Source organism: Vulpes lagopus, chromosome 14 (genome assembly GCF_018345385.1).
Source record: "Vulpes lagopus strain Blue_001 chromosome 14, ASM1834538v1, whole genome shotgun sequence".
Classification (NCBI taxonomy): Eukaryota; Metazoa; Chordata; class Mammalia; order Carnivora; family Canidae; genus Vulpes; species Vulpes lagopus.
The window spans coordinates 10,415,843-10,436,050 of record NC_054837.1 but is presented as its reverse complement, the minus strand read 5'-3'; the positions used below and the strand labels follow the sequence as shown (position 1 = coordinate 10,436,050).

Sequence of the window (20,208 nt, the reverse complement as noted above, 5' to 3'; positions counted from 1 at the left end):
TGAGGCCAGGCTGCTGGGTCCCTACCTCACTGGCTGTGAACAAGCTGCTCTGAACCTCCAGGTTTAAAGTGGGTAGTGAAGGACCAACCTGCATGCGCTGCCTCACGATGCACACTCAACAGCTGTGTCATGAGCATTTGACTTGCAAAGCCATGCCCCCGGCTTCAGCCTGAAGCACACGTCCTTCAGGGAGCCCAGTCAATTATGAGCCTAGACATTTCAGCAGACCTCCCAGCTGACCACAGAGCTCAGGCCCAAGATAACTTCAGGCAAACCTCTGATAATGCTTTAAATATCATCCCAGAACCATTCTCCCAGAACAAAACCTAAGGAGGCTATAGGATAATGGGAGGAAGAGGGATGCCTGGTGGCTCAGTGGTTGAGCATCTGCCTTTGACTCAGGGAGTGATCCTGGGGTTCCAGGATCAAGTCCCACATCGGGCTTCCTGCATGGAGCCTGCTTCTCCCTCTGCCTGTGTCTCTGCCTCTCTCTGTGTGTATCTCTCATGAATAAATAAATAAAATCTTTAGGGGAAAAAAAATGGGAGGAAGAATTCTCAACAGTGAATGATCAAGTTGCTCAATTCCTACCAGATTCCATGAATGTAGCTGAGTCGTATGATAGTCGGTGAGGCCCAATGCTTGGGAAGCTTTGCAGTTTGGCTTCTGACTGGACTTCATAGGTATTAAAGGGGTCATCTTCCTCCTCCGGGTCCAGCTTTCTTAGCCTGCGTGGAACACACCAAAATCACAAAAGCCACACCAACATATCCTGACATAAGCACTTGAATTCTTCCAATTAGAGAAATGAAAAGACAGAAAAAGATGCCAATCAGTGAATGGAGGGAAGAGTCCAGAATCCAGGCCTCTGGGAGGCTCTGCCTCTTTCTACGCCTTTGTAAGCTGGCATCTAGTCTAGACCCTCACTCATTCATTCATTCCACCAACAGGATTGTTGGTTACTGAGCATGTGCCAGGCACTGGAATTCAGCTGTTAGTGTGGCAAACCCTGCCCACAGTAAACTTACCTTCTAAATGAGAGTGAAAGGCAATAAACAGAAACAAAAAACAAAGAGCCCAAATAAGGACCAAGCACCACAGAGTGCTTAAGATAGAGGGTTACAGGAGACCAACTTTAGAGAGCTGAGTCAGGAAGGCCTCTCAGAGGGGATAATGTCCATGCTGATAATGGTGGAGAAGGGGCTGGTCATGCAAAGAAGGAGCACAGACAGGGGCAGGTGGAGAGGCGCAGGCCATAAGAGCACCAGGTACGTTCTAAGACCTGAGGGAAGCCCAGCAAGCAAGGGGAAAGTGGGGGTGAGTGGAGTATGGGGGCACAGAAGGCCCTTCTGAGCTTGGGCCGTCCATGGCTCCGTGGCTCCCCACAAAGCCTGGGGTCTGGAGAGCACCATTCTTTCAGCACCTCTCAAGGACCATATTTTGGCCATCCTGTAGATTCCCCTCAACCAAGAAGCCCTGCAGCATAAACACATAGAACAGGGCACTCTTCAATGGCTTCATTTACTACACACAGCCCCCCAGGGTGGCTACTCTGGGCAAGCTCTCACATTGCTCCTGCCTGGCTGTTCAAAGAAGCAGACATGGAAACCAACAATTAAAGATAAAGAAGGCAAAAGACATTCCACATAAAGAAGCCAAAAGGGGCGCCTGGCTGGCTCAGTAGGTAGAACATGCAACTCTTGATCTCAGGGCTGTAAATTCAAGCACTACGTGGGGTGTAGAGATTAATTTTTAAAAAATTTTATGGGTGCCTGGGTGGCTCAGTAAGTGTCTGCCTTCGGCTCAGGCATGATCACAGGGTCCTGGGATTGAGCCCCATGTCAGGCTCTCTCCTCAGAGGGGAGTCTGCTTCTCTCTCTCCTATGCCACTCCCCCTACTTGTGCTCTCTCGCTCATTCTCTTTTTTTTTTTTTTTTATAAATTTGATCTGATTTTTTTTTTTTAAAACTTTACCAGATGATTCTGTTATTTTATTTATTTATTTATGGTAGTCACACACAGAGAGAGAGAGAGAGAGAGAGAGAGAGGGGGGCAGAGACATAGGCAGAGGGAGAAGCAGGCTCCATGCACCGGGAGCCCGACGTGGGATTCGATCCCGGGTCTCCAGGATCACGCCCTGGGCCAAAGACAGGCGCCAAACCGCTGCGCCACCCAGGGATCCCCTCATTCTCTAATTTAAAAAAACTTAGGGAAAAAAAAAGAGGGTATGACCCTTTAAGCAGGACTGAGGGGAAGATGGAAAAATGGGTCACTCAGACCCCTTGGCATCATCAACCACCGCTCTATCCTGCAGCTCTCCTGAAGGGAGACCTGCTCCTGGCACTAACCCAGAGGAGGAATTTATCCAGGGAGAACCAACCACATCCTCCACTTACAGAGAACAACCTTGACTTCTTAGTGCTTCACTTTCACCCCAGAAAGAAAGGCAACAAATGAGGAAAATTCAGAATCTTGCTGTAAAATGGACTCATAATCCATCTGAAGCTTCTGACTCCTTCTCCTGCACATGAATGTTGTAACCCCTAAAAATAAATCACAGGCCAAACCACCAGCTAAAGACTCCTAGTTAAAGGGCAGCCCGGGTGGCGCAGCGGTTTAGCGCCACCGCAGCCCAGGGCATGGTCCTGGAGGCCCAGGATCGAATCCCACATCGGGCTCCTTGCCTGGGGCCCGCTTCTCCCTCTGCCTTGTGTCTCTGCCCCCCTCTCTCTCTCTCTCTCTGAATAAATAAATAAATCTTTAAAAAATAAAGACTCCTAGTTAAAGACACATACTGAACACACATGGTTACCTCCCAAACTACACTCCAGTAACTGTGAAGGGATAAAAAGCTACAGGGGATAGGAGAGGAAGCCCCAGTAGACAAGAAATGTGTCCACCAAATGTCAGATGGCAGCAAGATGATGAAGCAGCAGAAACAGAACTGCACTCTCCACTCAGCTAAGGGCAAGGGAGGAGGCAGGTGAGGAGCCAAGCACTGGGGCTCCATAAACAATGGTGGCCAGGATAGCTCAGGAATCGAGGGCCTTAGACCTCTGGGGAGCTGGGGAAGCAAGGACAAAAAGCAGGAGGGCTAGCGAAAACTGACGTAACGAGCATGAGGGCCCAGGCCCCTTCCAGTTAGGAGCAACCTGGACCCTTCTCTCATAAAGCTTCTCTGAGAACACTAAGATGTGGTGAAAGCAAGGGAGGATTTACAAGCCTATCTTCCTCCTTCTCAGAATTCAAGGGAATCCTACTGAGCCTAGAGAAACAAAGCACGTACACTCTTCCTGAAAAGAGAATGGGTGTTCCCTTCTGTGGGGTTCCCCAGAGTCTGCAACCAAGCAGCAGCAGCCCTAGGCCTCACAGCAAGTGGATGTCTGTGTGTGCATGAAGACATGAGTGAGTGGCCTCTAGCTCTGTGATCCATCCATCTCCTGAGGGCCCAGGGAGTATCTGGTCCTCTGAAAGATGTATAAGTCATGGTTCCTGCTTTCAGAAGTTCAGAGGGAAGATAAGTGAGAAAAACCCATGATCCCAATCCAGTGAGATCTGTGCTTTGGCCATTGGCACAGACGTTATAGGAAAACAAAAGGGGTGCGCAGAGGAGTGGGAGTTGATGGAAAGAGAAACTTAATCAGTGGTATCGGCTGGAGGTTTGGAGGTTTGCTTGTTGTCACAAGTGAGAAAAAGTGTGCACAGTACCTGGACGGCAAGAACTTCATCAGAAGCTCCTGGAAGTCTACCTTCTCTTCTTTCTTGCACTTAGTGTTCCGGACACGGGCAGACCGTCGCTTCGCTGTCTCTCCACTCTCTTCGGCAATCTTCTTCCGCTTTACTCCTTTCTTGGATTTATCTCCCCCAGAAACATCACCTTCACAAAGAGTACAAACTGAAATCTTACAAGGGACAGGGGTAAGAAAATGCACCACACAGGCACATTAGTGCCCCTAATTTTCTAACTCTATCAGTGTGTTTTATCTTTATCTCTGACACTCAAGAAACCTCCCATCTTTTAATTCCTAAGTTCATTTCAAAGTCAAAACAGTTAACTCACACTTTGTTTGAACACAAAATGCACGAGCCCGATCTGAAGATTATGCTGCACAGCTATAGCACAGGAGGGTCTCAAACATTCCCAGCCCCCGCCCTTCCCACTGGCTGGCTGGGAGAGCCCCTGGCACCTCCGTGCATGTACTTGGGACAGGACAGAGCATGTGGTGGCGACACGGACTCTACCCACCACACAGGACCTTCTGAGTACCCAATGACAGGACATGAAAGTATAGAGACAGCAAAGGAGTGCATGTATGATTAAGCAAAAAAAGTTAGAACCACCACATACATGTTCATTCAGAAGTTTAACTGCCAGATATCCTTTCTTTCTGGGACACAGAAATCAAGAAAAGGCTTGGGACCTTTTGTCTGAAATCCTTTTTTTTTTTTTAATATTTTACTTATTTATTCATGAGAAACACAGGAGACAGAGAGAGGCAGAGACACAGAGGGAGAAGCAGGCTCCATGCAGGGAGCCTGACGTGGGACTCAATCCCTGGTCTCCAGGATCACGCCCTGGGCTGAAGGTGGAGCTAAACCGCTGAGCCACGTGGGCTGCCCTGTCTGAAATCTTTTTACAACTTCATTGAAAATAAAAATCAATAAAACCATTAAAAAATATACTACCACATACAGTGGTAACTTTGCTGACTTTTTAAGGTCAAAAAACTCCATGTCCGTTCACGGCAGGGCCTGGGGCTATGGCACATGGCAGGCAGCAGAGCAGAACCAGCAGAGGGCCCCGCTGCCCCATGTGTCACAAGCGAGAAGAGCAACCCTTAAACCAGGACTGACCACCCAGGACTTTAGCAATCCCAAGAAGCTGCATTCCTGAGCTCCGACCCCTTCCCTCGACCCCTTCCCTCGGGGTGCCTCACCGCTGAGGCGGCCCCTGACCAGCCACTGCCTATGAGTTGGCTAGGCCTCCCCACCTGCAGGGCTGAGGTGCTCCCACTTAACCTCGGGCCAAAAGCATCAGCGAGACCCATCCTTCTGGAGAGGCCAGGGACCCCAAAACTCACCCCAGTCCAGCAAATGGGGCCTCCCCAAAAGCTGACCCCAGGAGGCATCCTCACCTGCAGGGACGCCAGTCTCCAGCAGGCTGGGACTGTGCAGAGGGAAACTGGCTGCAGCCACAGGGGCAAAGGAGAGCACAGGTTCTGCAACTGCCACAGCCGGGTTGGCAGTGACGGGGCTTGGCTGGATCACGCTGACAGGTGCCACCACCACAGAAGACACCAGAGGCTGGCTGGGGTCCTGGTAGTCGGAGAGGTCAATCCTCTTGCCAAGGCTGGGCCGCAAGGGCTCACAGGTGGTGAGGTGGTTGTACATGGCCAGCAAACTCTCTCCAAGGCACTTCCAGCTGCAAGGAGAGGGTAATTGCCCCTGGTCTGCACCCAGCATTGGGCGCTCCAACCACAGGGCCAGCAGGCCTGTGGAGAGGCAGTAGACCGAGCCCCGGGGCTGCCATCTCCATGATAGCAGGCGGGAGAGCTCATGATTTTGGCATCGTTGTTGGGGACAAACTCCTCAGTCTAACACCACTAAGGTGGAGCAGACCAAGTGGTAGCTGGACCCAGCATCCTCCTCCCCTCACCCGGCCACCCCAATGTCAGGCACCTTCAGACTCCACCAGGAAGGCATGAGAACCACTGACTCACTTCTAAAGCTCCTTCCCAGGGCAGCCCTGGTGGCTCAGTGGTTTAGTGCTGGCTTTAGCCCTGGGGCGTGATCCTGGAGACCAGGAACGAGTCCCACATCGGGCTCCTTGCATGGAGCCTGCTTCTCCCTCTGCCTGTATCTCTGCCTCTGTGTGTGTGTGTGTGTCTCTCAAGAATAAATAAATAAAATTAAAAAAAAAAAAAAAGCTCCTTCCCTACAAAGCCCAATTTTTAAAACACCTACAGCATCTCTCTGAGGCCACTAATCCTCCTTTTTGGCAGGTGAGGTAGGGGAGAGGGCCGGGCTGGGATGTGGGCTAAAGGAGCTGAATGGTCTAAAGGGTCCCTGGGTGGCTCAGTCAGTGAAGCATCTGCCTTTGGCTCAGGTCACAATCACAGTGTCCTGGGATGGAGCTCTGCCTTGGGCGCCCTGCTCAGCGAGGAGTCTGTTTCTCCTTCTCCTGCACCCCCTGCTTGTGTGTTCTCTCTCTCTCTCTCTGTTAAACAAATAAATAAAATATTTAAAAATTAAAAAAATAATAAAGGGGCTGAATGGGCCCTTAGGCAGAGCCTCTTGGGAGCACATCTCAGTGATAATGGGGTCATATCAGTGAGTCCCCACACACCAAGACCACTGAGTGTTTTATCATGTGCTATGTTATATGCCATGATATGTTGTGTCACATGTGCATTTTATTGTGGTGTACTGTGTTATGTTGTAGAATGTCTCTTGTTTCATGTTTTATCTCATGTTATATGTTGTGCTACGTATGATACGGTGTGGCATGATAGATCCATCCACCCCTCTCTCAATGGCTTCCCAAGCTCTCAGGCTAAAAACTACACCCTCAGCTACATGGTGCTGCATGGCCTGACCCAGTCAACTGACCCAGCCCATTTCACATCCCCACCCCCGACCTCTATACTCCCACCATGCTAGCTTTCTTTCAGTTCTGCCAAACAAAATCATACTCCTGCATACCACAGGACCTTTGCATAAGCTTCTCTCTGACCAAAAAAAAGGCCTTCACCCACATCCCAGCCTCTCTGGTCAATGCCACTCCTCTGTCAGACTCTAGCTCCACCACCTAAGCCTTCCCTGACCCCTAAAGCAATGCAGACCCCATTATGAGCTCCCCCCAAGGTGCTGTGCTCCTCTCATCAAAGGGCTCATCTGTTTGGAGCATGTGCCTTTTGTCCTGGGTGACTGACTACCCCTCAGATCACCGCAGAGAAGAACTGGGCCCACCATGCTGAATCCCCAACACAGGGCACAGTGCCTGGCATAGAGCCAGCATCCAGTAAGTACTGCAGACTGGATGGAAATGAAGGTGCTCTAAAATCCAGAATCTAACCAAATGGAGGCTCCTGGGACTGGAAAGGATGATCTCTTACCTATTCTTTCCCTGTCTTCAGTAAGGGCTACATGCACACGAGGAAGAATTTGCTCACAGCTGGGTTATGTCTAATGCCTTAAGTACCCAATTTCATTTATTCATACCTTTTCTAGTGGGCACAGAATAAACCAAGGGTGGCAAACCATGACCAAGAGCCTGTTTTGTACAGCCCATAATCTAAGAGCCAGCTAAAGGGTTGTTACACACACACACACACACACACACCCAGGAGAATATACAACTGAGGAGAATACACAACTGAGATGGTTCCTGGCCCACAAAGCCTAAAGCTTTTACCATCTGGTCCTTTGCAAGAGAAGTGTGCTGAGCCCTACGATAGACTATGGTTATTTTAAAAGCCCCACCTTTTCTGTCTCAGAGAGAGACTCTCTGCACTCTTCCTCTAGTAACGTAATCAATCCCAGACTTCACTCCCAAGCAATGCTTCCTCCAGCTGAGCCCATCTCCCTCATGCTTCCATTTGGCCTTCACCCTGCATGAGGACAGCCTTGATGGCTTCTCCAGTCACATAACCAGGATCCTCTCCAGCCCTCTCCAGTGTTCTCAGGCCTTCCCCTCCTTCCCTGTAACAAGGAGGCACTCAGGGCCCTTCCCAAACTGACAAACGTCTCATCTAGGGAGCCCAGGGCTCCTGACCCAGCTGACTGCTCTGAACCCAGTTTCCTGTCCAGCGCTCAGCAAATATTAGTTTCCTTTCCCTCACTGGGAAGGGCAGACTGAGAGGGGGCTTGGAGGGATGTGGCAGGTGGCTGGCATCAAGAATGCCAAGAGCAAAAAAAAAAAAAAAAGAATGCCAAGAGCAAAGAGAGACTTCGACTGGGTATACTTGGGAGACACCTGGCCTGCTTCTTTGCAGTCAACAAGTGCACACCCGTAGGTGTCTGTCCAACATGCATCCAGCTCCCACTCACACCATCAGCCCAGGGGCAGGCCTCAGGGTCTCTCCCTCCTAGCAAGGCCTACAGGCTGACCGAGCAACCCCAGAGACCTAGACAACCTACGTGAAGAAGGGGATGGGCTGCACCAGCTTGAGGTCTGGCTCCTTCTCTCGCACAGTCAGCGCTTGCCTCTTCTTCCGCAGCCCCAGGGCCTCCTCTACAATAGCCTGCGTCTCAGCTGCACTCACCGACACATCGTGGATTGACATGTCACTAAAAGCGTGTAGGACAGAGAGAAATTACATTGTTACAAACTAGGGCCAAGGCTGAAATTTTACAGACAGGGATGCAGTTAAGTTAATACCCTTTAATCTGTATTAATTCTTCCTACAAATAAAATAACCCCTTGAGTCTGGCCTCTAAGGGCAGTAATTAGCATTCTTAATACCCATATACAATAGAAGTGACTAATATCCTTTGTTCCCTCTACAATTCAAAACTGAGCAAATGTTTTTCATATGTATTAACAAGATCACGGTAATGTCAGAAAGCCGCAGAAAAATAAAACCTTGCTCTCAATTATTTACAGAGAACTTTTAAAAAATATAACTTCCGCATCCTGCCCAGCCCAAAAAGTCATCAGACTACCTAGGCTCACCAAAGTCCCTGCTGTAGCCAAACTACAGAAAGGATAGGGGCTTTGAGGCCTCAGGTGCCCTTTGAGGCCTCAGGTGCCCTCACACAGAAACACATCCACCTGAGGTGGCACAGTAATACCTGCCCTCCTTCCCCAGGCTGTGCTGATGTCTCTGAGCAGGGTCTACCACAAAGCCACAAGGTTATAGATTTATTTTTCCATCTAATCTCTCTTAAGATAGTACCATCAGGACAGATCTGAACAAGAAATACAGTCTTACGAGGGATAGACATGAAGATAAATAACCACTAACTCCTCACCAGCTGAGTTCCAGGGGCCAAGGACCAGGGTATAGAAGAGTTGGTTCATTTGGAAGGTGGAGGGAGGGAGACAGTCAGAGTTTGGAAAGCTGCCCAGAGGTGACCTGGGAGCTGGAATATGAAGAAGGAGCAATGGCTCAAGGGGTAGAGAGGTGGGAAGATAGCCTTCCAGTGTTCTCAGGCCTTCCAGGGCACAGGGATAGGACAGTACACAATGAGGCCAAATTTGGAATTTGTCAAGGACCTAGGGCAGTCTTCTCCTGGCGGAGGGAGACATAGGAGCAAGGAGAAGAACTAAGGGGGACAGATTATGAAGGATCTTCTAGGTGACGCTTTGAACATAAGCTTTGTCCTAGAGGCAAGGCAGGGGTGTCAAGGTCATATCTGGGACACTGAACTTGGGAAGCATGGGAGCAAAGCCCTGAAAAGGGAAATGGTGGGTGGCAAGGAGACAAGGTAGACAGTAGGCTACCACAAACACCCAGAGGAGAGCTGGTAAATGCCAAGAACTGGCAGGGCAGTGGGAAAGGTGGGCAGCAGAGAGCCAAGGAGGCACCGCCATGATGAGGCACACAGGTGAGTAATAGGCAAAACCAGGTGAGGGGTACAGTGGGGGATGAAGTACTGGGGCCCAACTGCCAGAAGATCAGGACCTGAGGGAAGGAGGTGCACATGCCTCCTGATATCCACCAAGCACACACTGTTGTGGGAGAGAGGCAATGCAGAACCAGCACAGGAAGTAGGACCCACCATTTAAGGAACATTCGGAGGGAGTCCTTCCGGAGACAAGGCTGTTCTTCAAAGATCTTTTCCTTGAGAACCAGTCCTTTGCTGTACCGGCAGTCCTTCTCTAAAGCTTTGCAGATGAAATACAGACATGCTGGCAAGGAAAGAAACAATATGATTTCTGAGTGTGCACCCCAAACCTCTGGCCTTACCAGGTAACACCAAGAAAACATCCCTACTATGAAATCAAAGATATGATGGCAAACAATAACAAGATACCACTTTACTTGATTCGATCAGGAAAGATCCTGCAAATAGTACTACCCACAGAAGATGAAGCAAACCCAAACGCTGCTGGGCGAGGACAGACTGTATGACCTTTCTGGAGAGCCACAGGTATTACGCACAGACTCTTGGCCCAACAACCCACTTCTAGGAATTGCTGCAAAAATCTTCAGGCTCACAGTGATTAGCTAATGGTTAACTGGAAAAGAGCCTTCAAAAAATCAGAAAAGCACTGAGTGTCCCACCAAGGGAGCCAGGTTAAGGAAAGCTTCCCAGTCCACACACTGGGTTGCTGAGGAGCCACTGTATAAATGGTTCAGAGGTGTGCTCACTGACCAAAAGGAAGGCCACAAGATGGCATAGGGAAAAGATAAGAAACCAAATAGGCCACATAGTATTACTCCATTTGTACACATAAAACCGGTTTCTGCTCCTTTTGCTTATTTGCATTTTCTAATTTTCCTCCTTCTCTTTTTCTTTTTCGTAAACTGTTCTTACCAGAAAAAAATTATTGCCTACAATTAAAGACATGTACATCATTTACGTCAACGAGCCTTTTCAAATCAATGATCTGGAAAACCTATGCCTTCTCCAGGAATTCTAGGAGTGTAGACAGTAATAGGCAAAGCAACACAAAAAAAAAAAAAATGGGATAGCAAGGAGTCACAAAGCAGAGCTGCAATGTGAATTAGGAAAGCCTTTGGCATTTATAAATGGGAACAGCCTCTGATAGATATGACTGCTATAAGTCCCCAGCAGGCCCGGTGCCACCAGGACTAACCTATAAGCACACAGGGAAACAATACAGTAGAGCCAAGCATCAGCTCTGCTCTGACTGGGCACTGGGAACACTAGTGTGTCCTGTTCAGCTTCGCAGTCTGAGTGTAAACAGACTGCAGCTACTTTTATCAAGAATAACCAGATAGGGGGGATCCCTGGGTGGCGCAGTGGTTTGGCGCCTGCCTTTGGCCCAGGGCGCGATCCTGGAGACCCGGGATCGAGTCCCACATCGGGCTCCCGGTGCACGGAGCCTGCTTCTCCCTCTGCCTCTCTCTCTCTCTCTCTCTCTATCATAAATAAATAAAAATTAAAAAAAAAAAAAAAGAAGAATAACCAGACAGGGAATCTGGGTGGCTCAGTGGTTGGGCGTCTGCCTTTGGCTCGGGGCATGATCCTGGGGTCCCCAGATCAAGTCTCGCATCGGGCTCCCTGCAGAGATCCTGCTTCTCCCTCTACCTGTGTCTCTGCCTCTCTCTCTCTCTCTCTCTTTATATGTCTATCATGAATAAATGAATAAAATCTTTTTTAAAAAAATATTTAAAAAAAAAAAAAAAGAATAACCAAAGGAGCCAGGGGTGAGGACGAAGGAAAAGTAGAGATGTAGGCATGGAGGCCTTGAGAGACAAAAAGAATGGTGTCCTAAAGTACCATGGAAGGAGAGAGCAGAGCCTGGCCCCAAAGCTCCACAGGTACCAACACTGCCCCCAGCAAGGCACACGAAGGCTATTCAACCTGTGAACAGGAAGGGACTGGGTACTCCCAGCACAGCCCAGCAAGCTGCTGACTGAACATCTGCATAGATGGCCCAGAGTTCCTGCTCCACACAAACAAGAACACAGTTTCTCTAGTACCACAGTGGGACATGAGAGTGGCCATCAGAGACACCCAGAGAAAAAACCAGGAAGCCTTGAGCATTTGATGATGCTGGCTCTCAGCAAGTGTTTTGGATGCAGTAAAGCTCACCACACTAGCTGTACTATACCAACACTCCAACAGAAGGAAGGCCTCAGAAGTCCCAAGCACCCTGCCTACTCATCTCAAGTGGATAAATGCCACTGGGAGTCAATTTAGCATGCTGCTTTTACTTTGGAGTCTTGTTTTGTTTTTTTAAGATTTAATTTATTTATTCATGAGAGACACAGAGGGAAAGGTAGAGACATGGGCAGAGGGCAAAGCAGGCTCCCTGTGGGGCCCAATGTGGGACTGGATCCCAGAACTCCAGGATTACACCCTGAGCCGAAGGCAGACCCTCAACCACTGAGCCACCTAGGCAGGCATCCCTACTTTGGAGTATAAATGAGTGTCAGGTCTGGGGTGCCTATGTGGCTGTCATTAAGTGTCTGATTCTTGATTTTGGCTCAGGTCTTGATCTCAGTTGTGAGTTCAAGCCTCAAGTTGGGCTCCACACTGGGTGTGAGTCTAGTTAAACATACACACACACACACACACACACACACACACACGTACTGAAATCAATAAATGAGTGTCACAGGGCACCTAGGTGACTCAGTCAGTCAGTTAAATGTCTGCCTTCAGCTCAGGGGATAATCCCAGGGTCCTGGGATCAAGCCCCATGTTCAGCTCTCTGCTCACTAGGGAGCCTGCTCTCTCTGCTTATGTCATTCTCTCTCTCTCTCTCTCTAATAAATTTAAAAATATAAATAAATAAATAAATAAGTAAGTAAGTAAGTGTCAGGGTTCTCCCAGATAGAGCAGCGTTCAGTCCCTCAGGCCTGTTTTCCCCCAAGGACTTAAGTTTACCAAGCACAACTTCTATCATGGGAGAGGGGTGCAAAGAACTAAACCAGGTAGCTGGGGAAAGGAAGGCAGGACATAAGACTCTCCACCTCAAGCGGCACCCAAACTGTCGGAAAAGTTCCCCGAGAGGAGTCTAAACACCACTCGGGAGGAAAAGCTGTGGGAGTCCAAAGGGCACCTCACAAGCACTATCACATTTCTGCTGGTGAGTGTGAAAACCAGGGTAAGCACTCCAGAACAAGTGCTATGTCCAGTGGAGGACATACACAAGAACATTCACAGCAGTGTTATGCAAGAACTCAACTCTGGAAATGACCCAATCTGCAAGCACAGAATGGTCAAATTATGTAGACACACATAACAGACAACACAGAATAGAGATCCCAGGGATTGCCTGGGTGCATTCATGGACAGGAAAACCACAGCTGAGGGAGCCAGGCTGAGAAGAGTATACATCGCCAACTGATGCCACCTAGAGGAGCCTCAACAAGAAGCAGAGCTCATCTCTGGTGACAAAAGGGAGAAATCAAGATCACCTCCAGGGTGGTAATAACCAGGATGGGACCCAAAGCAGAGTGCCTTCTGGGGCTCTAGAAATGTTCTGCAACTTCACATATTTCACATATAAATATTGTTCACTTTACTGTGTGTGTGTGTGTGTGTGTGTGTGTTACCTCAGTTAATGAAATTTAAAAAGTAGTTGTGGAGAACTGGAGGTGGGGAAGGGTGAGCAGGGCATAGTGTCTCTCAAAATGCTTCGCACTATTTGTCTTTATAAAAGGGAAGGAGAGACTCCTGGGTGCTCAGCGGCTGAGCATCTGCCTTCAGCCCAGGGCATGATCCTGGAGTCCCAGGATCAAGTCCCACATCAGGCTCCCTGCATGGAGCCTGTTTCTCCTCCCTCTGCCTGTGTCTCTGCCTCTCTCTGTGTCTCTCATGAATAAATAAATAAAATCTTTAAACAAACAAATAAATAATAAAAAAAGGGAAGGAAAAAGTCTTCGCCAGTCTTCCAGGCCTAAACCTTGAAAGCGATATCAAGTGCTCACTGTTATGTCTGTCCTAAAGAGTAATGCGGCCCAAGCAGGTATGGAGCACCTTCACACACCAGACCGCCTGCAGCATAGAGTCAGCTCACAGAGCCCTGGGCTCCCATTGCGCTCAGCACTGCTCCCAGTACTCCTGAAAAGCCTCCTTCTACCCTAGCCTCAGAGGACACCCAGAAGAGGCTGACTCCTAGAACACCTCATCAGTGCATGCCTCAGGACCAGCCCATGCAAGGAACAAAGGTTTTCTCTGCAGAGCAGACCGCAAGGCTGGTGCTTAAGCAATTGGAGGGCAGATAGGGCTTCATCTAGCAGAAGTAGCCCTGCTGCTCTACAAAGGAACGGACTGCCTTAAGAGGTAGTGAGGTTTCCAGGGACGCTTGGATGGCTCAGCGATTGAGTGTATGCCTTTGGCTCAGGGCGTGATCCCGGGATCCAGGATCAAGTCCCACATCGGGCTCCTTGTGGGGAGCCTGCTTCTCCTTCTGCCTATGTCTCTGCCTCTCTCTCTCTCTCTGTGCCTCTCATAAATAAATAAAATCCTTTAAAAAAAAAAAAAAGAGGTAGTGAGGTTCCCAACACCAGGAGTCAAGCTGAAGCTGCTAGGTCATCTGTCAGCGAGTTATAGAAATTGGCTGGCACAGAATAGGACAGTGCAGGGAGAAAATGAGATAAGCAAAGGGAAAAACCACTCAGAGAACATGCTACCTATCACTATAATGCAGTCAAGAAATCTCAATTGAGTGAGAAAGACACGTGCAATAAAGCAGAAATGCAAAGTCATCTCCCTTCCCAACAGTTGGGCAGAAAGCCCTTCAGTGTTAACCTGGTCTTCAACTTACCCAAGATGCCCTCCCTCCTCTGTCCCCAAAACACAGCACATGGGAGAGAGCCATCAAACCTGACTCACTTGTGTAATCGCTGAGGGTGTACAAGACAGTGATGAGGTTGTCCAAGCAGGGCCAGTGGTCAGGATTGCACCGCAGGCCTTCCTCAAAAGCATGGCGAGCCAGGGGGACCCGGATGAGCCTCAGGGCGACATGTCCAATTTTGTACCAGAGGTTGACATCTGTGGAGTCCAGCATGACTGCCTGGAAGCAGCACAGAGGACACATGAGCTCAGTCAGCTGGCTCTCTTGCTGAGCCAGCATCCATGGTAAAAGGGCAAAGCATCAACCCAGCCACTCAAACCACCCAGAAAAATGGCAAACATAAGTTACATGAACCAATTTATCAAATTCAGAACATCTTTTTGACATAATTTATTATTCTGAACATCTGTATTCCTTACATATTTGATAGATAAAGGAAGTGAAAGTACCATTAAAAGAAAATGGGATTTGTGGAATATTTTTGTGGTATTTAAATTTTTTATTTAATTTTAAGTTGTGGGATTCTAGAAAGATTATGGGATCTGGAGACAGACCTCAGTTCACATCCCTGCTCCTACACTGACTGGCAGTGAGATCCTGAGCCTCGGTCCCCTCATCACTAAAATGAATATAAAGACACCTTTTCTGCAAGATGACATATGGTTAGTGCATGTGTGGAAAGCAGTTTGCGTGGTGTCTGGCACCTCAGAGGTGCCCAGAGAGACAGTGTGGGTAGCATAGAGATCATGGCAATACTGTTATGAGCAGGTACAGGGCCAGGGTCAGGCTGTGTTCTCAGTAGTTGTAAACGTACCAATTCATTCATTTTTCACAACCGCCCTCTTTCTTACTATGCCCACTATACTGGTGTCGACCTGGACCAGGAGCGAGTAAGCAACTCACCATGGCCACACATGCCCTGAGTGGCAAAGGACCAAGGCACATGCAGGCCCCTGCTCTCTTTGAACTCACTGTTGTCAGCTGATAAGGGTCTCAGGAACCACAGCTTGGTAATGCGCCACTACAAATTCTTTTTTTTTTTTTTTTTAAGCCAACAAGACCACAATCTCACCCCTCCACCAAAAGCTTTCAAAAACCCAAGTAGCTAAGCATTGCCAAAATTGCACCTCCAAGTAGAATTCCATAGCTGTCTCCAGGTCTTCTCGCTGGGCTGCCAGCTGGGCCAAGTTCTTATATGTGGAATATTTCAACATCAGCCCAGGATGTTTCAACCCTTCTTTCTCATCACCAGATGAAACTGCCTGTGAACAAAAACAGAGTTCAAGAGTGAATGACACCTAGGCCCTGAAGCTTTGGCAGGCAATGAGCAGGACAAATGGCTTCCTGGCTGGCCTCTACTGCAGGCCCTTGGCCCAGTCTGGTGCCACTCTCCATTAGAAAATGAAAGCATATACTAGATGTTTTTGGAGGACCCCTCCAGCTCCAAGCAGAAAGAAAAGGAAAGCAGACCACCACAAAGTAGTTTACAGATAGTCTGGGCACCAAAAGAGACAGAGGGACCCCTCCTCATTGGTAAGGCTATGCCTGAAAGGTCAAGCCTGGAGCCCTCAGCTCCCCCAAAGCAGGGCTGAAGAGGGAGGACAGGGCATGAGAAGGCCACCTGCGGACAGTGGCAGGGTCTAGAGGTACCTAGACAGCCAATTTATACATCTCTACACATTCTATAGCAGGAAGAGCACCGGATTAGGAGTCAGGAGGCTGAGCTCCCAACTCTGTAACTCATATGACTGTAAACAAGTTACTTTAACTAAAAAGTTAGTGCCCCAAGGACCTCTGCATTATAAGGGCAGTAAATCCTACCTAAGTATCAAAAGTACAAGTGAGCCAAAAGAGTATAAAGATTAGGGATCCCTGGGTGGCGCAGCGGTTTGGCGCCTGCCTTTGGCCCAGGGCGCGATCCTGGAGACCCGGGATCGAATCCCACGTCGGGCTCCCGGTGCATGGAGCCTGCTTCTCCCTCTGCCTGTGTCTCTGCCTCTCTCTCTCTCTCTCTCTGTGACTATCATAAATAATAAAATAAAAAAAAAATTAAAAAAAAAAAAGATTATAAATATGTTTTCTATTAAAAGTTATTTCAGGGATCCCTGGGTGGCGCAGCGGTTTGGCGCCTGCCTTTGGCCCAGGGCGCGATCCTGGAGACCCGGGATCGAATCCCACATCGGGCTCCCGGTGCATGGAGCCTGCTTCTCCCTCGGCCTGTGTTTCTGCCTCTCTCTCTCTCTCTCTCTCTCTCTCTGTGCGACTATCATAAAAAAAAATAAAATAAAATAAAATAAAATAAAATAAAATAAAAGTTATTTCACTACAGCTTTTATGAAACCTCTTAGAAAACCCTACCACTTCTAAGACGCCACTGATGAGGAAAACTACTCTAATCACAGAACAAAGTAAAACATTTTCTTCTTTTCTTTTTTAAAGACTTTATTTATTTATTTATTCATGAAAGACACGGGGGGGGGGGGGGGGGGGCGGGGCAGAGACTTAGGTAGAGTGAGAAGCAGGCTCCATGGAGGGAGCCTGATGTGGGACTCCATCCCAGGACTCCAGGTCCACACCCTGAGCTGAAGGCAGGCGCTTAACCACTGAGTCACCCAGGTGTGCCAGTAAAATATTTTCTAACAGAAAAGCTCGGTGGCACAAAGAAATTCTTTCCAGGGGTAGGTCCATATCTCAGCCTTGTCCTGGGACAGGTCACATTCACATGTCATTCTTCATGGTCAGAACAAGTAAGACCTGCGGACATGCAACCTTCAGGAAGTACCCCTTGACTAATCCAAGAAATCTATCCTAGAACTCTTAAGGAATCCCAAGAAGAAGACTAAAAAGCTCAAATCAAACTTCATTCATTATCTTCGCCTATTGTCTGGCTTATACTGCAGAAATATCCCCAACAACAGGCTGATCAAGGCTGGATACTAGGTACCTTCACCTCTCCAGGTAAGAACTATTCAAAAACTGGTGTGAACTCTTTAATAGAGGCCACGTGAGTCTACCTCAGAGACTAGCCAGTGTGTATCCACACAAACAGCAGAAGCTCTCATAACTAACCTCCACCCAATCAGCTGTATTCAGCACCATTCTCCATCCTCCTGACAGACACGCTGATGCCCATGGGAGATGACAGGCTCACCCCAACAAGCTTCCCCAATGAAGCTATCCACTTCTTAGAAGCCAGCTGTGTTCCAGGGCCTATTTATGCCAAGTGTTTGTGAGACTGCAACTACATAGTATAGTTTAATATTACGTATACCGATGAGGATGAATGTGAAAAGAAACCTTTCTATACATTTTCTGTATGCTTCAACTGTTTACAATGACATTTTACTTTTATAAGCCAAGGGGGGAGTACTACAGCAGTCTTCCAAGGCTAAAAGTGATACAGAGAGAGGTGGACACACCTAGGACTACAAAGCTGACACCCAACCATCACTCTTCTGACTTGGTGCTCTGCTCAGCCAACTCAAACCTCTGAGGCCCACTCCACCATGGGCTGAGGGAAGATCTCCCTCCTAAAACACATGCAGCCCCTGGTCTGTGGCTGGAGCTCAGTAAAGTAGAAAAAAGTCTTTTTCATCTCTGGGCCCCCATTCACTTCCTACTAACAGGGGAGGGGCAGGTCACAATTCCCACAGCCCTCATTCCAAGACACTATAACCAGCACCAGAGAAACTTGACATCCAATTAGGAACACGAACACGAGTGAGAGAAGGGATGGACTCCTCATATTGACAGTGAGAACTAAGTTAGCATTCTGCCTCATCTGTGATGAAAACTATCCAGGGGTGGGGGCTTCAGACACAAGTGTCTGCCTTCCTAGAGGAGGAGACTGCCCAACTGAAGGACCACATTCCAGAAAATGCCCATGGTTGGAGTCTGTCTGCTTCCTTATCGCATGTCTCTGTGTTTGGTGTCTGGGTACTTGAAAACAAAAGCCTTTCCTCCTAATGAAACATAATTCTTCCTAAATCAGTTTCAAGTTGAGACTCATTCTCAAACCGCCAGGCAACACACATCTCCATGAGCCAGCCAACTCAGGTTTAACTCACTTGCCACTTGCATGGCCCCCATGCTAGATCACTGAGTCCTGCCCTGCCTGCCCCTCCCCACCATAATCTGTGCCCTCAACATGGCTCTAGGTTGCTCTCCCAGCCCCTTCCTCCAGCTGTGTTTTTCAAAAGACCATGGAGCACCTACACAGGTTTCCTGAGCTCACGGGCTTTCACCTAAATTGCATTTGCCAAAATGTGTTGCCAACAGGATCATTAAGTAACAGAAAACCATGGGTTCCAATCCTGGTTCTAATGCTTCACTAACTGGGTGGCTCTGAGCTATCAACACCTCACTAAGCCTCCATTTCCACAACTGTCAAATGGGGACAGTGACCCTCACCTTGTCATCAGAGTAGTTATAAAGAGAATGTAAAGAAATACCTGACACAGAGCTCTTACTATGCACCAAGAACCACTCTATCCACTTCACTGGATTCATTCAACCCTCACAGTGACCCAATGAGGCTGACAATCTACAGGTGGGGGACACTGAAGGGCAGAGAAGTAACATGTCCAAGGTCTCCCAGCCAAGAAGGAGAGGGCAGAGGGCAAGCCCGCCACCCAGCCTGTAATACCTCACCTCTCGCAGCAGGCGTGCCTCCAGGAGCTCATGGTAGGCTTTGGCTGACTCCTCAAACCGGTCGTGTTTCTGGAGATCCAAGGCCTTGTGATATAAGGCAAAAGCCTCTGCTTCCTATGAACCAAGAGAGAATATTATAAAGCTTTGTCTTTTTTTTTAAGCCAAAAGTGTAATAGGAGCTATAGTTAAGGCCTGTAGAGGAAACAATCCTAAACATTCCAACCTCCCTGGAACTCATCACTGGGAGAAGAACCCCTTGGAAGTCCCCCAACAAGACACGAGAAACACAGGCTCACCTAAGTCTAAGCAACAGCAAAAAACACACTGGTCCAGGGACACAGGGTCAGAGCAACAACAAGGTTATGAACCCACCTGAGCCCTTGCTGGGTAAAGCTGGGAGAGTGGCCAAACCAGCCAGAATAACCTGGATTCCTAGAGAATATGGATGGTTTCCATTGCTTTCTACCTGCCACTCTGCCCTAGCCTGATCATTGCCCAAGGAGAGTGACAACCTCCTCCAGGATGAAGGGGATACTGGGTAGGCTGAGCCCAACTGATATCCCCTTGAAGACCAGGGACAGCTGACAAGTCAGCTTTTGAGAGGGCTCCTGATTGCCTGGGTTTCTCCTGTGAAAGGGGAGGTACATGTTTATTCCAGGGAAAACAAAGACAGAAACAAGAAGCAAACCACTTCTATACTAAGGCAGGAAAGGTGGAAAGATGGATGGAGGGAAGGAAAGCCAGGCTGAAATTGAAGTGGTGCCAGGCCTCATGGTAGAGAGGAAAGACCAAGAATCTAGGGAACTGAAGTTGAATCTGGCCCCCCACTGATCTCAGTGAGACCCCATCAAGGGCCTTCTCACACTGGAAAGCACCATCTACCACTACATTCTATAGTCCCTTAGGTATGCCAATCCCTGAAACATGCACAAAGAATGGACTGCATAGAAAGCTAGCCCTAGCTGGAGAAGTGGGCCCAGGGCCTCAACCAGCTTAAATGCTGCTCAGAGAATATGGAATTTCTCTTCAGTGTGACCACCTCCAAGAGAAGCAGGTAAAACATGAGATGAAGAACTATCTTTCAAAATGGAATTTTTGGGCAGCCCCGGTGGTGCAGT

The 20,208-nt window shown here is 48.5% G+C and overlaps 1 protein-coding gene across 5 annotated transcripts in view; it reads right to left on the bottom strand.

Annotated features, from left to right (window-relative positions):
- CABIN1 (calcineurin binding protein 1) overlaps positions 1–20,208 on the bottom strand; it is a 153,441-nt gene that overhangs the window by 120,077 nt on the left and 13,156 nt on the right. For all 5 annotated transcript variants that reach the window (XM_041728556.1, XM_041728554.1, XM_041728558.1 and 2 more), the window contains exons 4-11: positions 19,091–19,204; positions 15,568–15,702; positions 14,479–14,659; positions 9,724–9,853; positions 8,140–8,289; positions 5,136–5,422; positions 3,709–3,877; positions 592–728 (exon numbers count right to left, since the gene is read on the bottom strand). In XM_041728556.1, the coding sequence (XP_041584490.1) occupies positions 592–728; positions 3,709–3,877; positions 5,136–5,422; positions 8,140–8,289; positions 9,724–9,853; positions 14,479–14,659; positions 15,568–15,702; positions 19,091–19,204 (1,303 nt within the window). The remainder of the gene's footprint in view (positions 1–591; positions 729–3,708; positions 3,878–5,135; positions 5,423–8,139; positions 8,290–9,723; positions 9,854–14,478; positions 14,660–15,567; positions 15,703–19,090; positions 19,205–20,208) is intronic.